Raw genomic sequence first — 15,597 nt, 5'->3', positions numbered from 1 at the left:
CCCTCCCCCTCAGCACCTTCGGCAAACAGGTCCTGAGGGCGGACCCCGCACGCTCGCTGGCCTGTTAAACGCTCTGGTTGACAGGTCGAAGCGTAAGCACCTGCTTCTTGAAAAACTTGTGCCACAGATCACATTCTTCAGGCAAAAATCTTTCACGGAAGCCAAATGTATACAAACAGATAAAAGTGAACTTCTGTTTGGGGTCAGGGTCAGAGTCCAAGAGCACCCCACACCCCGGCGTGCCTGGAGTCCCGGGGCCTGCAGGCTGCACTGTGCACGTGAGAGCCCGGGCCCGGGGGCTCAGGCTGCTCTTTCTGGCCACGGGGTCCTTCCAGGCCTTGGAGTCACTGCCCACAAACAGAGAGGGCGGAGGGTGGGTGCCGTACGGAGCTGTGGCTGGGAAGGAAGAACCAGCCCACCAATGCCAAGCGCCTGGGTCGTCTGCCCCGCTGAGGCCCCGCGGGCCCCAGCACAGAGCGGCCCTTGCTACAGGAGCGGGAGGCACGCACAGGACTTGTTCCCCAACCTCCACTGCCTCAGGAGGGGTTTCCAGGCAGCTGGCAGAGACACGCCAGGTCCAGCAAGACGTCCCAAACGCAGTCAGGAGCAGCGGACACACAGCACCCCTGCCAGGCGCCCTGTGGGTGGGGGAAATCACCCTAACCTGACACCTGCGAGGGGCAGTGGGGACACCGCGACCTGCTCTGCCCAGCGTGCCCTCAGGTCTGGAGCAGGACAGTCAGGGGAGGCCACAGACGTCACTGCGCATTCAGCCCCGCGACCTGGACGCCTCAGCACCCCCGGGCTGGCTGCGTGACCTTGGCCCCCGTGACCTGACCGGACAGGCTCAGAGGGGGTTTTACCTGTGCCACTCCCTGCATCCCCTCAAGACCTCCTTACACACAATCGTTCTATTTCCAGCCTGACTAAACTCTCTTTAATCTGTTCCAAATGGTAAAGTCAATATAAGCAAAAGATGTTTTTAAAAAGTTATTCTCGGGCTTCCCTGGTGGCGCAGTGGTTGAGAGTCCGCCTGCCGATGCAGGGGACGCGGGTTCGTGCCCCGGTCCAGGAGGACCCCACATGCCGCGGAGCGGCTGGGCCCATGAGCCATGGCCACTGAGCTTGTGCGTCTGGAGCCTGTGCTCCGCAATAGCAGTGAGAGGCCCACGTACCACATTAAAAAAAAAAAGTTATTCTCGAGTTTTTCTAAAAATCCACAGAATTACGTGGGAAGTGTCATATATACTTTAATCATTAAAAAAAAATGGATACACTTAAAGAAGAAAAAAATAAGTAGTTCTGCACAAAGAATACCAACATAGTATTAAGAATAAATTCAACTGATAATGAATTAAAGACATTCAAACTATATCTAAAATAACCAGAGGTTCTCTTAATATTTTTTAAAAATCATACGAACAGATTTTTTTTTTCCCCAAGAAAAGATGACACTGCCTGAGCGAGCAATCAACAGTGGTCACACGACGGTTAACTCCTGCTTTCCTTCCACTGCTTAGTGTTACCAATATAAGGGTGATTTCTTTGCAGGACACTTATCTCTAAGAAAAGGAAATCAGGCTTATGTTTTCAGAGAACTTTTCTCACAACCAAACTCCAAAGGGAAGTAACCTGAAAAATAATCCAATCGCTTCGCAAGCGCTGGGTAAACAACTCTTCTGAAAAATGACACTGCTTTTCAAACAGGTGCAGAGATATTTGTGGCGCAGATAAAACCCCTTCACAGAGGGAGAACACCACGTCCCTGCTATTTTGGGGACAATGGCCACAGCATCCCAGGAGACACCCAGCAAGGCTTTATGGAATATCTGTCTGTGAGGACAGCCTGAGGGAAGACGGCAGGAAGAAGAGGCCACCACCTGGAACTATTCTCACCAAGCCATGGACCTGAATCCCATCCCGTGTGTTGACTGCTGACACGTTCACAGGCAATATGGGGGAAATGTTAGCCAACGTCACAGGAAGCAGTAAAAACAGATTCAGCACAGCTCAGGCCCTATGTGGATCCCAATTTGACCAGCCACAGGAAGAGACTGGAACTTAGGCTGGATATATGATGAAATTAAGGGATTACTGTTAGTTCTGCAGGTTAGCATGGAGCATGTTATGGTATTTGGGGCGGCTAATGCACTGAGACTGGCGTGTACCCACGGGCAGTCAGATTCTGAACTGTTCTCTGTTTCTGTGTACGTTGAAATTTTCTCCAATAAAAAATTAAAATAAAATAGGGGAAGAAACTGCATATCCCACCTTCCCACAAACTCTGATGTTTTCTCCTGTGAAATGAGCTGGACAAAAAAGGTCACTTAAACAGTATCTAATACTCACATCCTTAGTAGCAAAGTAAAAGAATGACATACTTGAACGAACAAATAGAAAAATACTTCCCAAATGATCTCAGCGCTCTAAAGAGAGTCAACACGGAAGTACAAAAATGCTGAGCCGAAGAGCAGGACGCATGTCACGACCAGGTAACAGAACCATCAGAGTGAACAAACAGGATCCAACAAAGCTTCTTTGGAGAGAGGACTGTAAGCCAATAAATACCAGGGAAGGCCAGCGGCAGAGTCTGACTCTTCAGAGGATTAGAGAAATGAAACTCAGACACCTCCACAGGTCAGCAGGTCTCAGGGCAGCGCCCCAGAGGAGGACGTTGCTCACGAGGGCACGAGAGCAACTGGGCTGCAGCCAGGACCACCGTCTCCTCCACGGTGCCTGCAGCCAGCACCATGCCGGCAGCCACTTGACCCCTCGTAATGGCCCCTGAGGACTGAGCTCGAGGGGCTGGGGCGCTGAGGACACTGCAGGGACAGAAAGCAGGCTGCGGGGGTGAGGGTGACCTCAGGTGGCCTCGGCCTGCAGCGGCTTGAAGCAGGATTTCAGCTCCCGACCAGAGATTGAGGTTGGGCAGCGGCAGTGAGAGCGCTGAACCCTGGCCACTGGACCACCAGAGACCAGCAGCCAGGGACAAGGCCCTGGCCCGTCAGCTATGAAAAAAAGAGTTTCCGCAGAGAGACGGAAAGTAGCGAAGCAAGTAAAGTGTTTTTTAGAAGGAAAAAGAGTACAGCAGACACACGGGCAGGCTCAGAGAGAGCGTCACGCCCTCATGGCAGTTTGAATCACTTTCGTGGGCATTTCTTCCCGGTTTCCTTTGACCAACCATCCTGCTCTGCCTGGTTCTGAGTCCGTATTTGGTGTATCTCAAGGTCCTCCCATGCGTGCATACACATCTCTTAGCCAAGATGGATTCCAGCGAAGAGGCCTATCTGGGTAGTTGGCATCACTTACTATGAGGTGGCGCCCCTTCCTTTTGGACCTCCAAGGAGCCCTTCTGCGCATGTGTAGTCGGGAGGGTCTCCTTGACTTCGAGAATGAGGAAAATGAGGAATATATGATCTCTTATCTTCTATCTGGGCAGGGCCCAGCCTCCTCCATTACCCTGCTTTTATGGAGCTTCTGTCCACAGGGGAGAAACTGTTCAGCCTGGGCCCATCTATCTCCTGCCTCAAGGGAAAACTGAGGGGATGCTGAGGAGACACTGAGGGGACATGGGGGCTGAGGGGATGCTGAGGGGACACTGAGGGGACATGGGGGCTGAGGGGACGCTGAGGGGACACTGAGGGGACATGGGGGCTGAGGGGACACTGAGGGGGATGAGGGAGTTTTGTCCTCTTTAATGAAACCTGAGTAAGATGACATTGTGAAGAGAAGACGGTTTGTGTGACTTTATCAGTGACCAGCTGCATGTCCGGTCTCAGCCGGGCTTTTATCGTGTTTCTCTGAGCGTTTGTGGGCACGGGCTTCCTGGGTGTGGATCCCTCCTGTCCTCTCATTCCCCAAACATGGGAAACCCGGATTCAGGGCATCTCAGGGTCCAAGGAGCAAACCAAGAAAAATGCCAACTCCCAGACTTTTCAACCAAACATAAGGGATAAACGTCATATTTATGCTTCCCTTTATTTTTCTCCAATCCACTAATTCTCATTCTGGGAACTTCCATGTGAAAAAACAGTTTACATGCTAATTTCAGATCGGTCAATATGTACACACACAGCTAAGAGCACTGACTATTAACCTAGGAAACCTAGCGAATGCCAGGCCTTATTTTACGGTTCAAAATGAGCTATTAACATGTCCTTTTGAAAAGCCCCACAGAAAAAGTACCTACAAAAATTTATAACCTCAGTAAGTTTGTACATATGCTTCACAAAAAACACCAGTTATCCTTACCCCCAGAAAGACCAGAAGATGCGGAGACACAAGTATTTCAAATCTAAGAACACCAAGGCAGAAGGGCCTCAGGGGCGTCCAGCCAAGTGTCCTCAGATGGACTCCAGGGGCTTTTCAAGCCCTGCGAGGATGGTGTGCAGAATTCCGTGCATACACACGGCTGCATGTGTGCTACGCGTGTGCACTACACACATGCAGGGCGGGCAGGCGGGGCAGTGACATCACGTGGGGACTGGCTGCATGGCGTCCGCACACACCTCTGCCATCCTGTGTCAATGCAAAGGGCACTGAGGGGTGTGAGCCCCACAGGGGTCACGAGAACCCGGGCCAGGTCCCAGCCTCCATGGCAGCCCCGCGTATTCCAACTGCTTTGTTAGACTCCACTGTAACCTCGACCTCGCAATTCAACATGTTGCTTATAAACATGGTGATGCGCAAAGTTAAAAATCCAAAGAAGTGGGAATTCCCTGGCGGTCCAGTGGTTAGGACTCAGCGCTTTCACTGCCTGGCCCCAGGTTCAATCCCTGGTCAGGGAACTAAGATCCTGCAAGCCGCCCAGAGGAACCAAATAAAAAGAAAAAAAAATCTAAAGAAGAGCCCCTAGCGTGTGCCGATCCCTAAGAGCAGCTGCTGGGAGTGGTTGTTCTGCGTGGACACACGTCACCCACGCACCCAAGCAGCCCGCCTGCTCCATCCTCCTCCACAGCCACTGCCTCCTCCGGCCTCCCCTGGGTCCAGAGGCACGGGCCCTCTCCCTGGCCCCAGCAGACCCCCGACACCGCCCGCCCCCAGGCTCCGCGCGAGCCTCGGTCAACCTAGAGCAGGGCAGCTGCCTCCACCACACGGCCCCCATGGGACACATCTGGGCACTTTGCTGCTGCCCTGCCCTCCAGGGGCCCTGCCCTCGGTCAGGGCCTTACTGCCCACCTGACCTCCAAGATCCTAGCGACACTGTGTGGCAGGGCCACGGGCACCTCAGCAACAACTGCCCTGAAGAGGTATGCAGGACGGGGTCCCTGGCAGCAAAACCCTCCCGGGCGTGCTGCCCTGGAGCCCCGGGCTGGGCACCGCTCTGGGCCCGGGCCGCCGCTGAGCAGAGCGCAGGCGAGAGGAGCGCAGCACGTGGCACGCGCTCCACAGACGCACCGTGGGCCATGCAGGGCACAGGGCGCGGGGCCATGAGTCCCGGACGGAGGGGCCATCCCAGAAGGAAGCGCTCATGGAGAAAACGATTTGACGAAAGAGAGGCAAGAGTGGGAGTTTCCAGGTGGGGGACAAGGCCAAGTTCAGAGGAGGTCACAGCCAGGGTGTTCCAGAAACTGCCAGGCAGCAGGTGTCCGGCGCCACGAGAACAAAGAAGACAGGACATCGGGCCAGAGGGCACTTGGGTGGAGTCTGTGCCGGGCTGTGCCCCCGGGTTGCACCATGGGCCCCAGGGTTTGGGGTGCAGCACGGGATGCAGAGGACATGGATCTCCTGCCGGGCACCTGGCACAGGCAGCCCCTGAGAGACCCCACCCCTGCTGAGCACAGGCCTCGGGCCCTCCTGGCAGGTGTGAGGCCTGCCCAGCGTCCACCCCACTGCGGGCCTCACGTATGCCCGAGGGCTCTGGTCACGAGGAGAAGCCTCAGGAGGCCCAGCGGTTTTGCTGATGTCACCGGCATCCCCGTGGGGGCCAGAGCCTGACCCCCAGGGCATCCCTGAAGCCACCGCTGCCCAGAAGGAACCTGTGGGGCCCCCTCCTGCGGAGCCTCCTGCACCTGCTTCTCGGCCACGTGCCCAGCCCTGAGCTCCTGCACGGCTGCTTTTGGCTGCTGCTCCAGGGGCAGGCCCTCAGCAGGCCACACCAGCTCCACCTGCAGAGAGCGAGTCCACAGGGCCCTGCCTCCCACACACACCTCCCACCTGCAAGGTGGGAAACACTCCACGTGCTTCCTACAAGTGCGTTTTACACTAATAAAATTAAGCCATGGTTTAAAATACATAGCTTTCTCACGTAAAAAATGCGTACTTCTTCCTCTTGATACTCTTTTAGACTTTATCTTCTTCAAACCCTGTAATCCCAGGGAATCTAATTTAAATCCACAGGCTGGGAACAAGCCCCCTTCCCCACACATCCATCTGCATGGGAGGAAACTGAAGCTGACACTGAGAGCTCACTAGACTGGCCTGGGGGTACCACAGCGCTCCAAATTCACACCAAAGGACAACTCCCAGGGAGGAGTTGTGACACCTGCCCTGGGGCCCGAATTCAAGGACAGGCCAGAGGCTCATGACCCCAGGTGGAATGTGCTCAGCCCTCGGGGAATTTGTTCAATATCTCGCCTGCAGGGACTTCCCTGGTGGTCCAGTAGCTAAGAGTCCATGCTCCCAAAGCAGGGGGCCCAGGTTCAATCCCTGGTCGGGGAACTAGATCCCACACGCCGCAACTAAAGATCCCGCACACGGCAACAAATATCCCGCGCGCTGCACCCAAGACCCAGTGCAGCCAAATAAAGAAACTTCTTAAAAAAGGAAAAGATTTCGCGCGCAGACCACACAGGACAGGCAGCGCCGAAGCATAAAACGAAGCCACCACACCTCTCAGCACTAGGCCGCCTTCTTCCTTCCAGCCTTAAACAAGCTAAACCAGGAGCAAAGGGGCTTAAAACCCCCTGGGAACGTCTCATAAAGCACGTCTCAGTCACGAGCGAAGCTTCTCCCTGGTCCTTGTGTTCTCACAAGGCTGAGATTTCCTGCTTTGTAATTTTGAATATCTACTTCTTACATACGTGACAAAAGTATGAAGGGCCAGAACAGGATCATTCCTGAGTGCCTGGCGCGCACACCTGGCCCAGTGGGCACAGAGCAGCCCGTCCCCACACTGAATTCCCGCTACGTGATGATGTTCTAGCCAAATAAGTGCATCCTATTCGCAACGTACAAGTGCCATGGGTCTGCAGATGAGGAAACGGGAGTGCTGGCCAGGGCAATGGGGCCGTCTCCAGAAGCTCCCTTCATACTACCGCTGAGAGCACCTGCCAAGGGGACAGTCGCTGCTCTTGACACAGGACAGAGGGTTTAATCTCACAGAAATCGGTAGAGGCCCCGAGGAGCGCTCTGAACCCTTTGAAATCTCACAGGCAACGCTGTGCACAGGCACAGGTGCACGTTTTTCCAGGATCAGAGCTCCAAAGCCTTCACCAAGGAACCTGGGACCAAAAAACGCGTAAAACTCCCTGTTCTGTACCCGCCTCACCAGGAAACCCACCGCTGTCCCTGGGACACACACACACACGCACACGCACACGCACACGCACGTGCAGCTGACACACATGGGCAACAGAAGACACCAGTCCTGGGGAAGGGCAAAGCCCCGCACCTCACCTGGCGAGCTCCGCGCAGCCAGGAGGCTCTCACACCCTCCACGTGCTCTGTGTTCTCTCCCGCTCTCAGGCCGTCCTCTGTGGACTGGGGCTCTTCATCGTGTTTCAGCTTCAGCTTCTCTAACACCCAAGTCAAGACCATGTGGTGAGAAACATCCTCTTTCTGTAGCTGCTCCTCCAGGCCCAGCAAGGTCTGCATCTCAGACAGGTAACGCGACTCCAAAGCGTCCAGGCGTGACGCGTGTCTGGTCTCCAAAGCAGTGATTTCCGCAGCGTGTTTTGTCTGCAGCTCAGCCACGCGGGCTTCTGAGAGAGCCCACCACTCTCGCTCCAAAGAAGCCCTCAGCGCGTCCACCTCAGCCTGGTGCCGGGTCTCCAGCTCCGCCGTCAAGGACAGGACGTGCTGCCGGTGACTCTCCTGGAGCAGCTGGAGCTCGCGGGCGTGCTTCTCCCGGGCCTCCCGCAGGAAGGTGTCTTGCTCTGCAGCAAATTTCTCTGTGATTTCTCGACGTTCTTCTAAAAACCTGAGGAGACAAGCCAAGTGAACATGGAGAGCCAGCATGCAGCCACAAAAGCATCAACCTCACATTCCTCACAGGAGACACCACTTTCTACTGGTGAGACCATCGTGCCCAGATTTTCCCTGCTCTTTCCACCTCCCGGGGCTGCAGGTGGTCTGAGCCCCACTGCCAGCCGTGAGCGGAGAGCCAAGGGGCCCACGAAGCCAGAGGAGCTCGGACGCCAGAGCCCAGGCGTCCCCGGTCACAGACTGAAGTACAGGACACAGGACCCCCAGCAAGAAACCACACACACATTTCCACAGACACCACAGGGAAGCAGGTGTGACCGCTCCTCGGGAAGGAGAGGACCTCAACAGGGAAGGGGCAGCGGCATCATTTACAGGAGCCAAGAGGGCTGCAAAGAGCATTCAGAAGACCCCCAAAACCCCTTTGGAGTGAATCAGGGGCATGAATTAAATGAGTTGCAGGTGACACTGGCTAGCAAACACAGAAGCAGGGAGACGCCCCTCTAACTGAAGCACCCAACACCCCAGCAGGGAAGAATCTCTACGGGGCACCCATTACACATGAGCACCACATGGTGCGTCCAGGTGAGTGACAAGAGCTGGGATGGGATTCAGGTTCTAACTGTGGACCAGACACCACGAAAGCCTTTCCACTGATCAGCCCATGCAGGAGGGCACTAAGGCCTCATGAGTTTGTCCACCGTGCCTGCGTCCTTCCAGCTCACACAGTGGGTCAGGATTTGAACTCAGTTCTCAGACCCCAGAGCAGAAGCTCTTGCACCTGCCTCATGACGCTGGGGAGCAGCTGCCGCATGAGAAGCAGCAAAACCAACAGTAGCTCCGGTGACACCAGGGCTCACCAACCTCCCGGTCACTACAGCCCAGATGTGCAAAGAGGCAGCAAACCAAATCACACTCTAAATCTACTTAAAGCTTCAGGGAAGTACGTACATAGTTCAGAAAAACTCTTTATTTTTTTTTTAAATCGTTTGAGTTTAAAATACACAAGAAACTTCAGAAATGAACCACACGTCCTTATGATAAATGAGGTTGAAGTTCTGCTACTGAAACCGTAAACCGTGCAAAGAACACAAACGACTGTCACAGATGCATGCAGGGCAGCGTGGATCACGGGACAGGGGCTCCACAGGAAGGACGGGGGTGCTGCTGCTGCCAGCAGGTCCCGCAGCCCCAAGAGCCACGCGTGCCCTCCTGGGGACCAGCCTCACCCAGGCAGGCGGGCGGCTCCGTACGGAACAGGGGGCCACAGGAACGTCACCCACCTGCTCTGGGCCAGCTTCAGCTGGAGAGCACAGTCCTCCTTCAGGTGGTCCCGGTCCGTGGGGGCCAGACCACCGCCCAGCTCCCGGCCACACTGGCTGCACTGCAGAGACTCGTCCCCCGAGAGCCCCAGCTCCAGCTGCCTCAGGCGGCCCTGCTGCTCCATCAGCGACCCCTCCAGGTCCAGGATCTGGGCTGCCTGCTGGTCCTGCAGCTGCCTCATTTCGGCTTCTCGAAGCTCAAACCTGTGCATCATGGACAGCTTCTCGGACTCGGCCTGCTCCCGCAGCTCGAGGAGCAGCTGCGTCGGCCTCTCTTCGGCCCCTCTCCTCGGGTCCTCACTCGTGACTTCCCACTCGGCCTCTCTCTCGCCTCGTCTCATTAGCTCAAGCTTCTCCTTAGCGCTCTTCAGTGCTTCCTGGTGGGCTTCCACTAAAGTACATTTCACCTGCAGAAAGCCCAAGTTTATTTAAGGAGGAAATTAAATGAAAAGATCACTGGCAGCAACGACCCAAATCCATCTCTGAAGAGAGAGAATTTCCACAACATACAAGCACTAGTTCCATAACATATCGCACTGAACAGAGCAATGGCAGTGTTTCTTATCCTGATGGGAACAAAGGAGCCTAAAATGCACAAATATAAGACTATTTGCTTAAGTAAAACGTGTCTGCATCCCGGCACCTGGCCCCGACTGTTACCTCTGGGGCTGGCAGGTCTGGACACACACGCAAAGGGGAGCTCCTCTGCGGTGCCAAGACCAGCCCAGGGGATCAGACATGTATGGGGCCTCCCGTCAAGGGAAGGCCAACCCCCCAGACAGAGGAACCACCACCAGCCAGGACGGAGCCACAGGAGAGCAGCAAACAGCGCCAGGCCAAGTCTCTGGACTTGCACAATGAACGTTCCAGGTTCTACAAGGGACCCCTCGGAGGACCCCGGCCAGTTGCCCTGAGCACTGGAGGCCCCTGTAAGGAGCACACTCGGGCCCCAGCTCAGGTGGCATCCCATCCCGACCCCGAGGAAGGCACCCAGCAAGCAAACACTGCTCCCGATGGAGGGCGTGGTGGACCTCGGGGGCTTGCGCTGACCCCGACCGCTTAACACGGGGCCCCGGTGGGCGCGGGAAGTGCAGAGTGGTGAGGTGTTTCAACTTACTTTCTCCAAGTCCTCTTTTAGGCGGATTTCGTGCTGCAATTTCTCGTGTAAATTTCTATTTTCTACTTTTAAGAGGTCGATTTCTTCCTTGAGCTCCGTCAGAAGAAACAGGAGATGAGCCTTGTGCATGGTTTCCAGACCCAAGTCTCCGGCTGCCACCTCCAAGGCCGTGCTGTGTGCACACAGGAGGGGCACCCGGGAGAGCTCTGCAGGGGACCAGGGGGCAGGACCGTCAGGCTGACCCGCAACTCAGACTAGACACCGACCTTCAGAAGCCTCAGACCTGCACGAAGATCCTGAGACTCCCCGTGCGGGCTTGGTGTCAGAAGTGGACATGACACACCCATCGTCAGCCAAGCGGTCACCGAGCCCCAGGCCCAGACGAGCAGGCCCGTGCTGAGCGGCCCACACCTCCTTCCGCCTGGGTGCCGGGGGACCTGGCACCCCCAAAACTCCTCTGGCCAGAGCCCATCACCGTCCCAGGCTTGATGAAGAGCCAAGCGTGGCCAAGGCACTGGTTGGCAGGAATGTGCCGAGCAGCGGCCGTGGGGCACCCCTCACACAGGAAGGAGAACAGGGAGGGCAAGACGCCAGCAGGCGTGACCCAGCTCTCTGGGCCGCATTCTTCCCCTGGCGGGGACCCTGAGCTGCCGGCCCTCACGGCGGGACCCTCTGCCTTGCCCCCTCAGCTCTACGTGGGACCCACCCTCTCCTGGGCTTGTGTCCAGGGCCGGCCTTACGTCTGCTCTCCTGGGTCCCTGACCATCCCCGGGGACGACCACAGCTTCTCCGTCCCCGTGACCCCGGGCAGACCCTCTCCTGACACGCCCAGGCCTGCTCAACCCCCGAGGAAGGGCCCGCGGCGCCCACACTGCAAAGAGAATGGCCAGCGTGTGCAGGTGGCTCTCGTGGGAACCAGTCACCGCCCAGAACGTCCCCTGCAGGCCAGACTCCTGGCGACCCAGCGGCACTGAAGGCACACACCTGGGCCGGGCTCTTCCGAAGGCCACACATGCTGCTCCTCTTCCAACACCTGGGTCCCTGCGAGGCCCGCCTCCTGCTGGACTTCCTGGGAGGACTTCCCCACTGCTAGTTGGCGCTGGTGGTTTCCTTCTAGCTGTGTGCGCAACCCCAGGCTCTCCTTTGGGAAATCACAGAGAAAACCTTCTAATGACTCTCTCAGCCTCGTTCCTGAATCCCTGCCTCCCAGGGAACCCCCCAGGGGACCCACCCCCACGGAACCTCCCACGGAGCCTCGCCACGCATGGCCACGCCGCCTGCTGCCCCATGTCTCGCTTCCAGCAGGGAGGTGGGCCTACTCCACCGACGCCAAGCTGTGGGCACTGGGTCCTCCACCGGACCCCCGTCCCTCGCCCTCCGCACCCCGGGCCAGGCCTCCGGGACCAGCCACACGGCCAGGGCCTTGGTGCAAGGCACCCTGCTCCACCTGCGGCTCCCGGGTTTCTCCTCACGCCCTGCCCTACGCTTCCCATCCAGAGCCGGGTGCTGGGCCTGCCCCCCGAGGACGACGCTCTGGAGTGCAGGGTCCGAGAGGGGCTCGAGGCAGTGTCAACGTTTCCTGTGCCCTCAAGAAGCAACCAGTCACCCCATCTTCCTCAAAATCACAGAGAGGCCACGGCAGCCTAAATGTCCAGCTCTCAATAAGCTTGAGTTATCTTTTAAGTCAAGACTGGAGTCCTCATACGGTCACGGGAGAAAACGACTTGACTGACGGGTGGACTCGAGCGCCCCCGACACAACTTGGCTCACAAGGGTCAGGCTTCCCAGCAAGTCGGACGAGAGCGACTCGCCATCCCGGGAAAGAAAAGGGGGCCAGAGTCTCACCCCCCACCAGGCAACAGCCAGTTGCAGACGACAAAAGCAAAGATAAAATACAGGGAAATCCTGCTGTGCCTGGAGACTGGGGACGGGACGGCAACCGAGAGCAAGGGGCTCCCGGCCCCTGAGGAAAGGGCAGAAACATGGCCACGACGGCCAAACAAGTCAAAAGACATTCAGCCTCAGGGACAACCAAACAGTTGCAGCCAGAGAGACACTGGCCAGGGGTCGGCGCCGACCAGAGGGGCATGGGGGTTCCCAAACCCAGCTGGGGGAGCTCCACCAGGCACCCTCAGTCAACATGGCGCATCAACACGCCAAATATACACAACGCACGCGCACACACCGCACATGCCATGCGCCACACACGCGCCCACACACGGGACTTCTGCTTAAACACACGTACACTTTATTGTTTTTATATTCCCTCAGATGATAGGAGACATAATTTAATTCATAAAACCTATGAGGAGAAGAAACAGCGAAAGAGGTAATCAGTAAGCCAAAGGTGACCAACTGCTGGAAGACGGGAATCACGGATGCTCACAGGGGTTGAACGGGGAGCCGCTTGAGAGCTGCCCAGACACCCGGGAGGCTGGGAAGCGGGTACAGGGGGCACAGAGGTGACTGCACGACCCCCAGGGGCTGTGGACCAGGGAGACTGGCGCGGGGACCCCACTGTGTCCCTCTTCTCAGGGAGCCCAGCAGGAGGCTGGTAGAGACCAATGGCCCCAGGAGGGGAGGCTACCACCCCAGCCCCCAGGTGGAGCCTGCCTGGTCAGACAGCCCCCCAAGACCCCACGGTGCCTCACGCTTCGTGACGGCACAGCCTCAGGTCACCAACCAATGCACGGACCACAGACGCCCCACACAACACAGAGACGCAGACGCACGGAGACGCGGCAGGAACTACACGGAGCCTCAAGAGGCCTCTTAACACCAACGGCCGCCTTCGGGGAGGAGACCAAAGACACCCCGTCCCTGACGCTGAGCAGAGGACACAGGAAAGAACACAGAACAAGAAGGCAAAGCCCCAGAAATTAACAATGACAATGGAAATAAGATAGCCAACTGCAGAATTAGAGGAGAGGGGAGAAAAAAATCTCCCCCCCCAAAACAAAGCCTAAAGCAACATAAAAAGAGAAATGAGAATTGAAGGAGACCGGTGCTTCCAGCCTGGAGGTGCAGCGTGAAGCTCGCGGGAGCGTCAGAGAGAGAACAAACCACACGGAGGAACAGCTGTCCGAACGGCCGCTCAAGACTTCCCAGAAGTGGAGACAGAGTCAAGGCCCTGCCTGTTCCTGGTGCGAAAAGTGGACACAAGCTGCCATCTCAGGACTCCCTGCAGTGCGGCCGGGGGCCCAGCCGTGCCGACAGCACGGCACCTCCACCGCCAGCGCCGGGGGCAGGAGGACAGGGGAGCCACTGGCTCCTCGGAGCTCCGCATCAGAACAGGCGCAGAGGCTTCCACTGTCACAGAGAGCCGTGTGAACACCACTGCCCACAAAGGTTAGAGATGCCAGAAACAAACGGCATGGAGGCCGTTCAACGAAGAGAAACGTAAAGGCCAATAAAAAGATGCCCAGCACGCACTCGCCCCAGCGCTTCACTCTCCGGTCATCAACACGCACGACGCAGGCGGTTGGGGCGCTCGTGGAGAGCAGCAGTGTGACCGCGCCTGCATGGGATGCAGGCAGGACCCGACCTGCCAGCCACCCGCCTCCAAGTCATGCCATGAACCTCGGGTTGTTGTTTTAAACAAGCAGACACAATGCAGCCTGTGGAGGCACCAGAGACACAAAAGCAAGCCTCCCTCTGCTTGTCAGTGTCACAGAAGGAAGCTTTTGTGAAAAGGATGGAAATTCAGATTTGAAAACATAAAGACAGTCCAGTTCCCAACTAAAAATTAATGAAACACAACCTTTCTCAATGTTTATGGAGATGCTCATATACCTCAACAGCAAAAAAAACAAACAAACAAACAAAAAAAAAACACCTGATTAAATAAAAAACAGGCAGAAGACCGGAACAGATACTTTTCCAAAGAAGACACACAGATGGCCAACAGGCACATGAAAAGATGCTTAACATCACTAATCCTCAGAGAAATGCAAATCAAAACCATGAGACACCCCCTCACACCTGTCAGAATAGCTATTATTAAAAAACCAACAAATAACAAAGGTTGGCTAGGATGTGGAGAGAAGGGAACCCTCGTGCACTGTTGGTAGGAAAGTAAACTGGTGCAGCCGCTATGGAGAACCGTATGGAGGTTCCTCAAAAAATTAAAAATAGAACATCATCAAAAAATGCTGGAGAGGGTATGGAGAGAAAGAAACCCTCTTGCACTGCTGGTGGGAATGTAAACTGATAGAGCCACTATGGAGAACAGTATGGAGGTTCCTTAAAAAACTAAAAATAGAACTACCATATGACCCAGCAATCCCACTACTGGGCATATACCCTGAGGAAACCATAATTCGAAAAGAGTCATATACCACAATGTTCACTGCAGCTCTATTTACAATAGCCAGGATGTGGAAGCAACCTAAGTGTCCATCGACAGATGAATGGATAAAGAAGATGTGGCACATATATACAATGGAATATTACTCAGCCATAAAAACAAACGAAATTGAGTTATTTGCAGAGAGGTGGGTGGACCTAGAGACTGTCATACAGAGTGAAGTCAGAAAAACAAACACCATATGCTAACACATACATATGGAACCAAAAAAAAAATGGTTCTGAAGAACCTAGGGGCAGGACAGGAATAAAGACACAGACCTACTAGAGAATGGACTTGAGGACATGGAGAGGGGGAAGGGTAAGCTGGGATGAAGTGAGAGAGTGGCATTGACATATATACACTACCAAACATAAAATAGCTAGTGGGAAGCAGCCACATAGCACAGGGAAACCAGCTCTGTGCTTTGTGACCACCTAGAGGGGAAGGATAGGGAAGGTGGGAGGGAGACGCAAGAGGGAGGAGATATGGGGATATATACATATACATATAGCTGATTCACTTTGTTACACAGCAGAAAGTAACAGAGCATTGTAAAGCAATTATACTCCATAAAGATGTTAAAAAAAAAAGAACTACCATATGATCCAGCAATTCCACTCCTGGGTATTTAACCAAAGAAAACAAAAACACTAATTGGAAAAGACACA

The 15,597-nt window shown here is 55.4% G+C and overlaps 1 protein-coding gene across 7 annotated transcripts in view; it reads right to left on the bottom strand.

Moving 5' to 3' along the window:
- PCNT (pericentrin) overlaps positions 1–15,597 on the bottom strand; it is a 97,623-nt gene that overhangs the window by 63,945 nt on the left and 18,081 nt on the right. For all 7 annotated transcript variants that reach the window (XM_060151118.1, XM_060151121.1, XM_060151120.1 and 4 more), the window contains 4 exons: positions 11,566–11,722; positions 10,582–10,787; positions 9,426–9,871; positions 7,618–8,140 (listed from right to left, as the gene is read on the bottom strand). In XM_060151118.1, the coding sequence (XP_060007101.1) occupies positions 7,618–8,140; positions 9,426–9,871; positions 10,582–10,787; positions 11,566–11,722 (1,332 nt within the window). The remainder of the gene's footprint in view (positions 1–7,617; positions 8,141–9,425; positions 9,872–10,581; positions 10,788–11,565; positions 11,723–15,597) is intronic.

The sequence above is a fragment of the Lagenorhynchus albirostris genome, chromosome 5 (assembly GCF_949774975.1).
Source record: "Lagenorhynchus albirostris chromosome 5, mLagAlb1.1, whole genome shotgun sequence".
Classification (NCBI taxonomy): domain Eukaryota; kingdom Metazoa; phylum Chordata; class Mammalia; order Artiodactyla; family Delphinidae; genus Lagenorhynchus; species Lagenorhynchus albirostris.
Note: the sequence above shows the minus strand (reverse complement) of the source record. Positions and strands in the feature narration are given on the sequence as shown.